Consider the following 14,447-nt stretch of genomic DNA (forward strand, 5'->3'; position numbering starts at 1 on the left):
AAGAAAAAGTGGTCTCTTAAATTTGAGAGTTAAATGACATGCCAATGAGGTAGAATCATACAGTATTTGTACAGAGTTCAGAAGGTTTTCTAAACCACACAACAGTTATCCCAAAGTAAATACTAGAAGCAACCACAGTCAATAGAAGCACAGAGATCTTACACCTGAGATTCTGATCACAGAGCATATGCTGATGCTCGCATGGGATCCAGGGCGTAGCTATCACTTTTGGATGAAGGACTCCTCCATTGTTTGTACCTAACACAACAAAAATACTGGGCAATTCTTTTAACAAACATTGATTCACTCCTTTCCTCCTCGCAAATAATGCTTCTGTTTTATTCTACAGGAACTTTTTTAGGGGAGGATATCAGCTGCAAGCCCTAGGTAAGGCATACAGAAATTTGGTGAATGATCATAGGGGATCATCAGATCAGAAACAAAGAAAATGCCACTACACTCATTTCTACTGAGAAACAGCAGAATCTCCTAGAAACTTCAGTAGGAAGAAACATGGAGGCTAGAGTATTAAGGTTCTTGTGAAGAGAAAAGAAAAAGCTATAGGTCTGCTCAGTTATGTCAAGCATCTGTGGGTAAAACACATAATGCTAAAGTGTTTCTCATCTCAACAGAAGCAGCCTGTAAAAACAGTATAAACTACCTCTGGAGGGAGTGGAAGGCATGGGGAAAGCTGGCCATTCTGGCAGAAGAATTGGATGATATCTTCAATGAAAACTGATGGAAATATGATTTCAATTTAGGAAATTTCAGCCTACCTGTAAGTAGCTGGACTAAATAAGGGTATCAATTTTTGGCTAAAGTTGTCCCCCTGAAGAACACCTGGACATGAATATACCACAATAACATGAATCAAGAAGAGGGGTCAGCAGAAAACGTTTGGCTCCAAATATTGAGAGAAACTATCCTGAAAAGATGAGTCAGTGAGATATACACACACACGCATCGTAGGCAGTCCACCTAAACAGATGACTAAAAAGTAATTGTGCACATATTGAAAAATGAAAAGGCAAAATGACCTTTATTAAAACATGATTTTCATACCATCAGTGTTGCTTCTATTCCAGTTCAAATAGATTTGTCTTTTTAAGACACTTTTTAGGATTTCATAATACTAGTCAAGCTTTATAACAAATCAAACAGCAAAGCTCAAAAATGTTCAACTCTACTCAAGAATACTAATTATTTTTAGTGATACAGGTATTATGTTTACATCTTCCATGTAACAGCAAAAGAAAAAAGAATCCAGCAATATTCAATCACAATTAATCAACTGTTTTGTTTTACAACTGTATATATAAACTGAAAAATTTACTTACTGGTACAATTTGAAAATGCTTTATTTTTAATCCATGACTCAATGACAATACAAATGTTTTGGGGTTACTTTGGCTATCACGTACCAGGAATACCCTAAAAGAGATTGAAAGTTTTCACAGTAAGATCACTCTGGAAAGCCTTTTGTAAACATCCAGTTAAAACTGTTGTAAATTCATTACAGAAGTATTAGTGAAAAGCAAAAATAATATTAATTACGTAGGTTATGCTTTTAATCAGTATTTCTTTGCAAATGTGTCACTGGAAATACTTTTTCTTAAATTCTTCTTCACCTTGTCTATTATGTGAAAAATATGCATTCTCAGAATGAATGACACGGTAGGCATTAGTTTTTACACTGCACAGAATTACAATGCATCTCTCTAGACATAAAAGTACCCTCAAAGTTTTTGCTTTGAACAAAATTTTTCTTTGGATGCTGACAGTTACCTAAATCACAAGTGTTATAGGGAAAATTCAAAAGGTAGTTCAACAGGGAGTTTACAGAAAAGGTAACGCAAGACATACCAGAATGATTTTCACATCTGGCCAGTAATCATAAATGCACGCTCACTTCTGCACATCGGCAAAAATCCCACTGAGACAGAGCTATACTCTGCTCATTTTATGGCATCAATATTCAAATCACAACACTCTCAATGGCCAACAGTGTCACTGCAACTAGTTCACTGATAACTTAGTCCAGCCAGGTTATGGACAGACATAATTTTGCCACAATCATGGTAGGATAATCTCGTACAGGCAAAGGATGATTACCAGTAAGAGACAGCTTTCATTGAATCACTGGGTTTGGGATATTGGCAGAGAACAGTCTGGAGGACAGAGGGAAGTACCTGATTCACAGCTTTGTAGTGGAGAGAGTCCAAACTGTTTATACTGTGCAGGTCTGGAACAGATACAGCTAACCAAGGTACCAAAGAAGGGAAATGGAGGGACAGCCATTGGCAAGCATGCTCCTCTTTCAGGACACAAAAGAAACGGGCAAAATGGACTTGCAGGTATCAACCAAGTGAGCACTAGTGGCCACCTACTTTTTCCCAACCACATGCCAGGAATTAGAGCACAAACTATTCTATGAAAAGAAAGGATTTCAGGAGAAGAAAGCAGACAAAGGCTTACAGTGGATTTTTACTGACCAACAGCATGGATCCAAACTACTAATTTCATCCTCAAAGTTTTTAAGAGTTCTATTTTTCCAAAGTAAGAAAATACCTGGAATTACAAAATTTGGAGTCCATAATCATTAACATTTCTGTCAAAATCCCCATCCAGCCTAATTCGGACCTCTGATACTAATTCAGTTATTAAAGAGGGATAATCGCCAACTCAGCATACGGCTTGCAAGAGCACACGGCAAGTATAAGGACAGATAAGAGTTCTCAATAGACTCGGGCTCTCCTAACAAGCTCTCTTTCACCACCTAGTGGCCTTTCACCCTCTCCAGGACATGAATGAAATTTTTCAGAGCACAGTGAGATAGATCCTTTGCATAAACTTAAATCTTTTATATGTTTGTCATTAAGGACTGGCATTTTATTTTATTCAGAAAAATGACACTATAAGAATGTGCCACTTTGCAGATATCCAAAATGGGGTCTCTACACCCAAATACCAGTATCCACATTAAACAATACACAAAGTAATCACATTGGGTAGGAAAGAAAATACAGGTTGATAAACATTTATGTTCCCATTCATCAGTTCTTTTAAAGTCCATTTTCTTACTTTTTTCCTTGTTTTAACAGCAAAGATAAGCAACGTTTGTCCTCCTTCACATAAAAAGATCTTTTCTAACCTTATCACAATAGACCTACTTTAGTTGTCAAAGAACCTTTAAAAAGATCACTTTCTTATGAAGAAAGGGTTCTAGTTCACAGAATCTTACAAATGCTGGTTGGAAGGGAGCTTTTTAGACATGCTGGATGACTCCAAACAACTGCTCCTTCATAAACCTGTAAGGAATTCTCTGAATGACCAGTTGCATTTTGTCATGGGCCTTTTGGTAATGCTATTTATCTCATTCACCAATCAGATGCCGATCCTGTCAACCATTTATCACTGAAAAGTCTCCAGATGTCCTTTAGGGAGTAAAGTATGAAATCTACAACACTGCTACATAAACTTCTTGGTTTATGTAGTTGGTTGGTTTTACAGCAGAACACTAGATCCAAAAACTATTCCTTCATAGCACACCTTAAGACTGTTGCTGTATCTAATTCTGTTATTGGGTTATTCAAATACTGAGACAACTGCAGATTCTTTAAGTAATAGTCCCTTTATCTTCTATAAGCCATCAAACAGCATATTTGTTGGTACATACGGTATTACAGAGGTCCTACCACCTCTGTCATACATGCAGATCTCCCTGCTTGGGATCACTTTAGAAGACTCAACATGGATTATTTTCTCTGCCCCAACACCCCCAGCCCCCAGAAACTAAAATCTTATTATTCCCATGAAAAACTTCTGTATTTTTGGTGATAATTCATTCTTTCAGCCCATCAAAAAGCACAGCATTTGTCACATGCTGTAATGTATTAATGACTTCACTGTAACTCCTGAATATGTATCTGACAGCATATAAGCACTCATATGACCATGTTCTAATCAATTCTAGACAAGTCCATGCAAAAGTATCATCCTCACCAAAACCACAATGCATATCTATGAATAGATCCAAGAATATAACATAAACAACACTATACTAAACTAATGTTAGCAAGGTATTCACTTTCTTATCTCAAACATCATTGCTATTTACTCGTCAAATCTACTGGGTTTCATTTAACAGTATGTGTGCGTACCCACTGAAATACAGTGGAAGATTCGTCACCCCTAGAATGACATACTGCTCAGAAATACATGTTGGATTCACTCCCATGTCCTGTCCCTCTCACGTAACAAATGCAAAAAAGAATGCAGAGTACAGAAGCAGTTTCAGGATGATTAGCCCAGCTTAAAAACATGACCCCTGAAGCTGAAAAATAGAAGAAAAAATACAAAAGGGGAAGTCCAATTAGCCATCCTTGCTGAGTATGACTACTTTTGTCTCCCCTTCCTTCCCATCTCTTTTTTTTTTCCTAGAGCCATTTCTGCACATGTAGAAAACAGTATTACAACATACTTAATCTAAAACTGAAGGAATTTAACCAGTAATCTGATATTACAGGTACCTAACTGGAAACAGACTCAGAGAAACTTAGAGTTTTATGGAATTACTCATTGAATGAAGGAGGCCCAAGTTTATATTTAATACAGGAGTAAGGATAAAAATACGGAAATGAAAAACAGGAGGATTTGAGCATAAAATACCTACTTGCTTTGTCTTTTTTTTATATTAATTTATTAATATAAATTAATATTTAAATGAGAGAAAAACAAAAGTGAATGGTCTTATCCTAATGTTTATTGTTTACCATTAAGGGATAATACAATTTTTAGTCATTTCATGAGGAAAAGCATAGTTTTTTTTCAACAGCTGTCTCTACACAGTTCATCTTAGAATAAGGGTAGTCAATGTTTTCAGGCTTGCTTTCATTCTTTCATCACTAATAAGAGATACAAAAGACACTGGTGCCAAAGTTGACAGTTCCCAGAGAATGTTGTACAAATACACAGCTCAAATGCCTGGCTCTGAGCAGACCTAAGTAATCTGTCAGTGACAGAATCGAAGTGTTAGATCACCACTTTATTGCTTCCAAAAGATATAAAATAGAAACCAACTGATCCCCAGATAGCCCTATATAAAAGAATTTTTACTTGTATTAGGTAAGTGCAAAATCTTCCTTCCTCCATCTCCCCTCAATAAGTAGTACATGAAAATAGCAGTTGTTGACTAGAAACGTGTCTCAGAAGAGTTATGTAAAGAATTAACTTACCCATCTACAAGTCCATGCTGCAAAATAAGTCTCTGAGCCTCTTCTCTAGAGATTTTATGATGAAACCATGACTGAGATCTATGTATAGCTGTAGAAATAAAGATCTTTAAAAAAACATTTTGCCTCTATTGAAAGAACCAGCTATTGCATTTCTCTGGCAATGAATTAACTCACACATACCCATGTTAGACATGGCAATAGGACTACCATGTGAGTTGAGTCGTAGACACCCCCTCCTCTGTATGAGAGAGAAGTAAAAACATGATTTCAAAGCTTTTTTGTTAAAAAAAAAAAAAACAAACAAAACGGAAAATACTATTCTGATAAAGCAAAGGTGTTTATACCCGCCATGCTAATCCTTCTTCAACTGCAACTGAAAGGGCTTCTGTTGGATTTTCTATGATTCTGCTTCTGTGTCCTGAGAAATCCATTGCTACTAAAGAATTTTCTGAAATGCTTCTCTGCAACAAAGAAAAATAAATTTAGTTTGTTCATTTTTTAAAAGATCCATCATTTAAAAGTGAGCTTCTGAGAAAACATTATGTTTTGTAAGTGGTGTTTCAAGCATCTGCAGTGTTTCCCATCAAAGCCAAACTCATTTCACCCTAGGGAGCATTTGTAATTCCAGTATGCTGCTGCAAAGCTCAATTTTACAGTCTGGCAGGACAGATCATCTTTTTGCATTACTGCAATAGATGATAAATACATCGCTTTACCATAAACTCTGTTTATATTTTTAACTATAACTAGCCCTTTGCATGTCAAAACAAGTCAGGAAACTGTTATTAAGCCGTCCAAGTACCAGAAAAAAGATAAAATACAAATTTCTTATACATAACCAAATTAACAAAGATTTGAAATATTTTGCTATAAATGTGTCATAAATGTATATATTTTCTATATAAACTTTCACTCAAAGTTTACCAGATTTAAGTATTGAAAACAGTCACTTCTATGGAATTTAAGTTCTATTTTAATACATTCCTTCTAACTCTTATCACAGACTCAACAGCTGTAGGATCTGTTATAAAAAAATGCTTGTTTTTTTTTCTCCCAGTGAAGATCAAGTTTGTAACAACAGAATAAAAAGCACTGAAGTGTGACAAAACAGTCTTAAAACTCACCAAAATACGTCTCAGAAACGAAGGTTTACAAAATCAAGTTTAATACGGATTGTAATGGCTCAAATGTCAGCAGGCACTGGAATATCAAATAATTACAAGAACATTCTAGCATTCTATAAGTTAAAGTAACATCTGGAACACAAGAGGCCCAGATTTCTGTAGGGTTAGCAAAGCTTCCCAGTTCAAAACCAAAGCAGCTCTGTTTTGTTCCTGTTTGGTTACAAGCATGAATATAACTAGAAATGGAAGACAGCAATTTTGTAGTTCACTGTAATTCTTTACAGTGTAGTCTAAGGTCTGCCTGAGCAACTGTAACCTGTAAAGAACTTTGCAAAAGTGAAAAAACAAGGGCAAAATAAGATACAATGTTTGCCTCTAGGAGAGTGGAGAGAACTCCTTGTAGCTGACATGGTTGTGAGTTATTGAGGAGTGTGAAACATGGAAGTGATTCCCCTACGAAGTACGTTCATTAGCTTGTGCACTTAATTCCCAACTTTATCCAATTTGCTGTTTAATTCATGAACTATACACAAGTAGAAAAAGAGTGTCGCGCTTAATACTGGTTATAGATCCTGCGTTAGAAGCTACACGAGCTATAACACACGCAACAACGTAAGAGGAGAGAGAATCAGTAATGGCTCCCAGATCCGTTATAAAAGCAGCAGCTGGCTATTCTAACAGCTTCACATAACAGAAAGTAAAGACACGGTCAGCATATTAAGCACAATTTTGAAGCCATGCTTATTAGCAGTATCACTGAAAACTATTTTTGTGAATACCTGTAATAGCAAATGCATATTTTAGGCATTTTAACGGCAAGAACTATAATAAAAGCTCAAAAAATCCACCATAAAATCACTGTCACAAGTCCTGGCAACAAGTAATTTTTACCCAATTTAGCCAACAAAAAACACAAAAATTATATAAATCATCCATGAAAAAGTCTGGAATCAAATGACTCATAAAGAACTGGGATAACATAAGATATTAAAGAAAAGGACAACCTGATCCAATCCGAACTATCTGACTGAGGAGATGGACATAGCATCTAGTATAGGCTGTTACTGCTCCAAAACCCAGTTCTGCCAAATTATGGTGTTCTTCTGAAGTCCAGTCATTATTATAACAGCTGAAACTCATCTTAAGTACTTAATATTTTATATTTTAAAAAAAAAAAAGTATTACTGTATACCAAAAAGGATTTGTTATAGCTTTCTTATTCATCATTTACAGCATGTGTAACCTTAAACACTTTTCTTCTTTTTTAGCGCATTTATAGTTCTGCTGCTCTGTGTTCAGAAATCTTCTTTCCATTCTTTTTGACAGTGATAATAAGCCAATGAACTCCCAAAATACTGGAGAGTTGACAAAGGCAAAGAGCCTGTTAACTGGTCTGAACTACCTGATTTGTATTAAGTAAGTTAATTAATTAGCTCTCTAGACAACCCTGACAAAAGTTTTTGGCAAGCATTCACACATGCAAAGATCTGCAGGATCAGGTCACTAGTATAACAGACACAAGTTACTTAAAAATAGCATGATGGCAGAAACAACGTATTTATTCATGGAGCTACTGTGGGACATACCATAGGTGTTATATTCAAAGGGCTGCAGCCACTTCTACCTTGATATGGTTGCATGTAATTCTGATACAGCTGCATCCCATACTAAAACCAGAAAATAACACGGTTAGCATTTTAAATTATAAACCTAAGCCAAGTAAATTTTTTTTCCAGATGTAAAAGATAACACATGCTTTTCTTTACCATTAAAAACCAGGGACAAATGCTGTTACGATAAGGAAATGCACATCGTCGTCATTGCTGCTGCCTTTATAAATGTACACTCTGCATTAAATACTACCCATTTAATACACCAACTAACCTATTCCTATTTTTTCACAAACAGACACATTTTAAAAACATATTAAAGTTCCCTTCTTGTGTATTCTTGTAGCTTTGTTCCACATTACTCAACAATCTCACTGAATTCAACATGGTTACATATAAGCATATGCTTAATGTTACATTTAAGTATTTGCAGGACTGAGGCTTCAAGACATCATCCCATCCCTACAATGATTCTAGTAATTTGGCCTCTGTTTGTTGGGATGAAGAAAAATAAGCTTTCAGAGTACAAAATTGATATTGCTATTGCATGGGAACCTAGAATTACATTACTTCTCTACCGCACAGTATCAAAATTTCACAGAGTAAGCTTAAGTAAGAAGTTAACTCCACACAGAAAAATTACCTTAAGCAACCTAATTGCTGTCATCCAACAGGTCCTACTTTGTTCATCATCTGCACAGAGCTGTTTCAGGTCTCTGGTTCCTCCTGATTTGTTAGGCTAGAAGGCCACAGCACATTTTTTTAGCATTAATGCATATCTTGAAGATAATACCTGTTGAAATAAAAGCCACTAATTCTCCTATTTTATAACAGACAGCTGAATATTGTTTTCAAAAACCTTAAAGAAACTTAAGCTTACCTAAAAACTGTGGCTTGCTTTAATATGTATCAGAATAATAAGCCTGTACCTTAAAGCAGAATCCATAGTTTGTTGGTGCTCCAGAAATCTTTTTGCCTGTCAAAGACATGTACATATCACTATTGCTGAATTCACAGAAAAACTGCAGATGCCTTGGCTCCTAAAAAAGAAGGGCAATGTAATACAGTTAGACTATTTTTAGCCAGTGCCTCCAGATAAGAAACTCAGAAGAGTATAGTAGTTATCCCGTTCCAAAATACAGTCTTACATACTGCAGTTTTAACTGTGACATCATGAAATCTAGAAAGAGACAACTCAACAGTAACTTTATAATGCAGAGAAAAAACACCTCAAACTAGTCAAAGAGTTCATTCTTCTAGAGAGGGAAAAAAAAACAAAGTACAAGTGATATCATTTCTGGGAAAACATGCACTAAATTCAAGCCACAATAATAGTAGAGTAGGAGGCAAGTTTTGAGAGCAGTATGCGCTTCAAACATCAAAATAAAATATACTTTCAGAATCTGAAAAACAACATACTGTAATTATTACTGTCCGGTACTACTTCTAACCATTATCTCCATCCTCTAAGGTTAAGTCAAGGAAGCAAACAAAAGAAATTTGCTGAAGGATACAAAAACAGCTCAATGAATACTCTGGCATTTAACACAGAAAATTCAGAACAAGAAAAAACATTGTTTTAAGTAGTTTATGTAAAAGGTATCTCAACTCCTGTGTATCCTGTGTAACATAATCAGGTTTAAGGTATTGCCATCAAAAAGTTGAACTAGTAAAATGAAAAGCTGTCCAGTGACAAAACTTGGGAACTCTCAAAATCTTCCTGTAAAATCCTTTTATACATGGGTTTTTGTTTATTTTAGATAATGAAGTATTATATCCACCTTTCAGAGCATCAACTTACACTTCAGAATTTTAACTACTACTTGAAAATTCATTTTAAAAGGACACTCTGTTAACTGATTGGAAAAGTATTAACCAGAATGAAGCAAAGTTATGAGGCAAAAAGAAACTACTGTTTCTAAGACATACTTTCCCAATTTTGTGTCTCAAGGTCTCTCTAAATTTTATCTATAATAAATAGATTATTTTTTCTCTTTTTATCACTGTAAGTTGAAATTCAAATTTTGGTTGGTTATTATTACAACAAATGGTAAATACATAGACATTTGCCCTAACGTCATAGTTCTCTCTCTTTTTTTTTTTTTTTTTTTTCTCCTTCCCTTACCTTAGATGTACCTTAAGTGGAAAAATAAAGGCCAGATCTTCTCAAAAGAAAGTACAATTTTTTCCATGATTTTTTCCCCTGCTCCTTTGCATGCAAATAACCATGAATCTCAGGGTATGTGCTGGAGCTTAGGAACATCTGAAAGAAATTATCAGACATGCATTTTTCTTTTCATCTGAAACCAGCTTTCTGTCTCATTAACATACTCAGACAGGACTAAGGGGAATAAACCCCTAAATCCACTATCACACCACAGTAATTCACTTACGATTGCATCTAATCCCATTAAGAGTACTTCTGATTTAAGCCATGTAGAATGTTACACAACTCCAAGGTATGCTAAGCAAGTTACATATTTATATGGAACATATGGTTTGAAATGAGAGCATTAGTTATGCAATATGTTGACTTCAGCAACAAAACCAGTGTAAGAAGTTCTGATCCCATGCCTCAGACCCTATTTATATAAAACTGCAAACCAATGCTACCAAAAGAAGAAAAAAAAATGCCATCTCTCCCCCACTCCTGTGTTACAAACCAGATAAGCTAACTGATCTGAGTTAAAATTAATTCAGCAAACAAATCACAAAATCTGAATCACAAAATCATGCAGGTCAGGCAGATATTATCATTTTCAAAAGGAGGGAACAAAGGTCTCAGGACCTGAAGTGGTGCTTAAGTAGGAGCTTTAGTTGAACCAAAACCAGGAGGGGCTGGACCAGTCACCAAAACAGCTCCTGTCTGTGCTCAAGGCCATGTGCCAGAGTACTGAAAAAAGCTGCATCAGGAGGAAGGAAAGAGGACTTAAAAGTCTGAGAGATCAGCCATTTTGCCTCCAGAACTGCAATAAAAAGGTATGCACCCTCACAAGCCATAGAAAAGACAGAATGATATGGGTAGACAGAGAAGCTAACTAATGCACTGAGAGAAGCTAACTGATGCACTGCCTCTACTCAAGCATTCAACGGCTTCTCTTTAGCCATTTCAACCCGACATTGTCAGAATGCAACACAGCTGTTATCTTGCTAAGACCAAGTACACAGTTTTACTCAGTCTGCAAAAGTACCCACTAAAATCTGGCAACCATGTTAACTTTATTCTAATTCCATGTAATGCATTCATTTTTATTACTCTTCTTCCAATAAAACTACTCAGAACCATGGCTCACACCTAAACAGACTAACCTAGAATTATTCAATTTCCATATATGCAAAGGAATCTGTTGTTACTAAGCTCTTCAAGAAACCTTGCCCCAGACTGGCCTGCAGAATCATAAACACTATCTAGGCTTATATAGCAGTAGGGAACAAGGGATTTTCTGGTTGATATCTCTGCAGCTTTCATTGCGACGTTTTCCTCCTGTCCACTGCCAGTTCCAGAAAATCTGTTTTGACACAAAGCAACAGATTACTAGGCAAGAGACAGACTGGCCAGTACCAGACTGGAGCAAAATGAAGAAGTGAACGTGATTTTGGAAGTACACCAAGTTCTTTGGCCACTAAATAATGCAGTCCAACCAAGACACACAAGGTTTCTTTCACTTTTATTGTTTTCTGACCTTGCAGCCAGATGCATGACTGTACCACCCATAGACTGACCTGAGCTATTAAATTCAGCTGGTGTGAATGCACTAATATGGGCAGGCTTCATTTGACAGGGGAGCGCCATGGCCCACAACTAGAAATGCATTATGAATAGCTTCACTGCTATTCACCTGAATAGTTAAATTACAGTAAGACTAGGTACATCTGTCCACAATGTGCTGCTGGCACACAGCTGTGTGCAAATGCAGTTTAAGCTATTTCAGCCACATTGAAGCAGACGGGTAGGTCCTGGTAGGTGTTCCAGCCTGTTAATCTTCCCATTTTACAAAGGCATGTAGTGATAGGACAAGGGGTAGTGCCTTTAAACTGAAAGAGAGTAGATTTAGATTAGATATAAGGAAGACATTCTTCACTATGAGGGTGGTGAGGCACTGGAACAGGTTGCTGTCATGGTTTAACCTCAGCCAGCAACTGAGCACCATACAGCCGCTCGCTCACTCCCCTCCCCCGGTGGGATGGGGGAGAGAATTTGGAAGAGTAGAAGCGAGAAAACTCGTGGGTTGAGATAAAAACAGTTTAATAATTGAAATAAAATAATAATAACAACAACAATAATGACAATAATAATATACAAAGCAAGTGATGCACAATGCAATTGCTCACCACCTGCCGACTGATGCCCAGCCAGTCCCTGAGCAGCTGAGCATGACATCATATGGTATGGAATGTCCCTTTGGCCAGTTTGGGTCAGCTGTCCTGGCTGTGCCCCCTCCCAGCTTCTTGTGCACCTCCAGCCTTCTCAGTCTGTAGAGCATGGGAAGCTGAGAAGTCCTTGACTAGTGTAAGCATTATCTAGCAACAACTAAAACATCGGTGTGTTAACATTATTCTCACGCTAAATCCAAAACACAGCACTATACCAGCTACTAGGAAGGAAATTAACTCTATCCCAGCTGAAACCAGGACAGTTGCCCAGTGAAGCTTTGGATGCCCCATCCCTGGAAGTGTTCAAGGCCAGGCTGGATGGGGCTTTGAGCAACCTGGCCTAGTGGAAGGTGTCCCTGCCCATGGCAGGGGGGGTGGAACTAGATGATCTGTTAAGGTCCCTTCCAACTCAAACCATTCTATAATTCTGTGATTCTATGATTGGCCATGTATTAACAGGTTCACTGATGGTGAATATAAAGGCTGAACTGAAAAAGTATTTTAACTACATTAACAAAGTCAAATGGAAGCTTTAGGAAAATCTAAAAGAGTCAATGTAGGTAAAAATAAAAGAGCATCTTTTTAGGCTTTAGTATCTCTGCTGAAGATGAAAGAAGTGGCTGGCTCCCAGCCTGCACAAGTGCCTTCCTCAGGATTTCTGCCGTAAGAGCTTTAAACCAGAAGCGCTGTCATGAAAGCTTTTCTTACTCAGCAGACCAAACTGGAGGAGCAATACAAAGCTCAGCTTCAATAGTCACTGTTGTACCCATGCTATCAATTAAAATAATTTTTCTTTTCTTTTCATCTGAATGCTAGGAAAAAGGCAATCCTAGAACCATCTTTTTTTTTTTCTAAGACTGCTGAGGACTTTGTGAGAAAAATATAACATAAACAAGCTGCAGTCAAAACCACTAACTGTCACAAGGAATGAGCAGCAAAAATATTTCAGCGTGAGAACTGAATGTCTGTAATAAACACCTAAAACTAAAGACAGTAGAAAAGAGAACTTCCTTGGGTTTTTTTGTTGCGGGTTGTTTTTTGTTGTTTTTTTGGTTGTTGTTTTGATTTGTTGTTTTTTTTAATGGAGGTACATGCAAGTTTCTTACAGGGGGGAATGGATCCCTGTTTATGCACATAAGAGGTAATCAAAATAGGACAAAAATAAGAAAACTAAGAAAAGTCCTTAATATAGGAAGAAGAAGTGGGGAGAGTTAAATGATGGTATGCTGCAGACAGGGATTATTGGTCACACAATATGCAGAAATAAGCTTGCACCCTCTCCCCCATGCAGTGAAACATATAACATGATATGTAAGGTGGTGTCAAATGTCGCTGTGTCTTTCAGATACTAATATATGACAGCACCAAGGACTCGATTACAATATGATTAGCTGTAAAACCAACCAATTTAAAACCAATCTGAACAAAAAACAAAGCAAATAAATGTCTTTTGCTGGGGGAAAAAAAAAATCAAATCAATCAACAAGTGAAAAAACAACACAACAAGAAAAACGTTGCACTGTCTCGGATGAATATAATAATAAAAAATGCAGAAATAGTAGATGTCACTGAATGCAATAAAGATTGAGAGCTGCATTCCTAATTATATAACTTATTTGTCTCACCTTCCACATTTTCAGTGAAAGAATGGCTGCAGTAGCAGAGACAACAACATTTGCTAAGGTGGATGGTTCTCGAGCACTTACATACTATTTTGGAGAGTTAAAGAAGCCATCATTTTCCTAAGACTCTGTAAATCAAGTTTTAATTTGATGACAGATTTCTTCAAAAATGTGATGACAGCCGGCCATGATCCAGCCCAATGCTACTGGGAACGAGCAGGATTTTCCCCTGAACCTGCTGATACATTTTGGGGGCACCAAGTAATTCCAGTGAAGAACTGATACTGATTCTCAGTATTGTCTCCTACAGACTTCAGTCAATCTGCGGGGTTTAGACTGGCCAGCAAAACCTAGAGTGCAAGATGGGGAAAAGCAATGGGCAGACTAGAACATGTCTAGATGACTGACAAGAGACTGAAATTCAGTGCATGGCTATTTCAGCCTGAAGACTGGAAGGGAGTCAGATGAGAAACTGGTCAGGGA

At 36.9% G+C, this 14,447-nt stretch overlaps 1 protein-coding gene across 1 annotated transcript in view; it reads right to left on the minus strand.

Annotated features, from left to right (window-relative positions):
- Positions 1-14,447, minus strand: part of GRB14 (growth factor receptor-bound protein 14) — a 53,868-nt gene that overhangs the window by 2,927 nt on the left and 36,494 nt on the right. The window contains 8 exon segments of the mRNA XM_009325391.1: positions 1,338-1,431; positions 5,235-5,322; positions 5,415-5,472; positions 5,579-5,695; positions 7,945-8,025; positions 8,612-8,707; positions 8,898-9,008; positions 10,094-10,231. Coding sequence (XP_009323666.1) covers positions 1,338-1,431; positions 5,235-5,322; positions 5,415-5,472; positions 5,579-5,695; positions 7,945-8,025; positions 8,612-8,707; positions 8,898-9,008; positions 10,094-10,231 — 783 coding nt within the window.

This window comes from Pygoscelis adeliae, unplaced genomic scaffold, assembly GCF_000699105.1.
Source record: "Pygoscelis adeliae isolate BGI_AS28 unplaced genomic scaffold, ASM69910v1 Scaffold106, whole genome shotgun sequence".
Lineage (NCBI taxonomy): Eukaryota > Metazoa > Chordata > Aves > Sphenisciformes > Spheniscidae > Pygoscelis > Pygoscelis adeliae.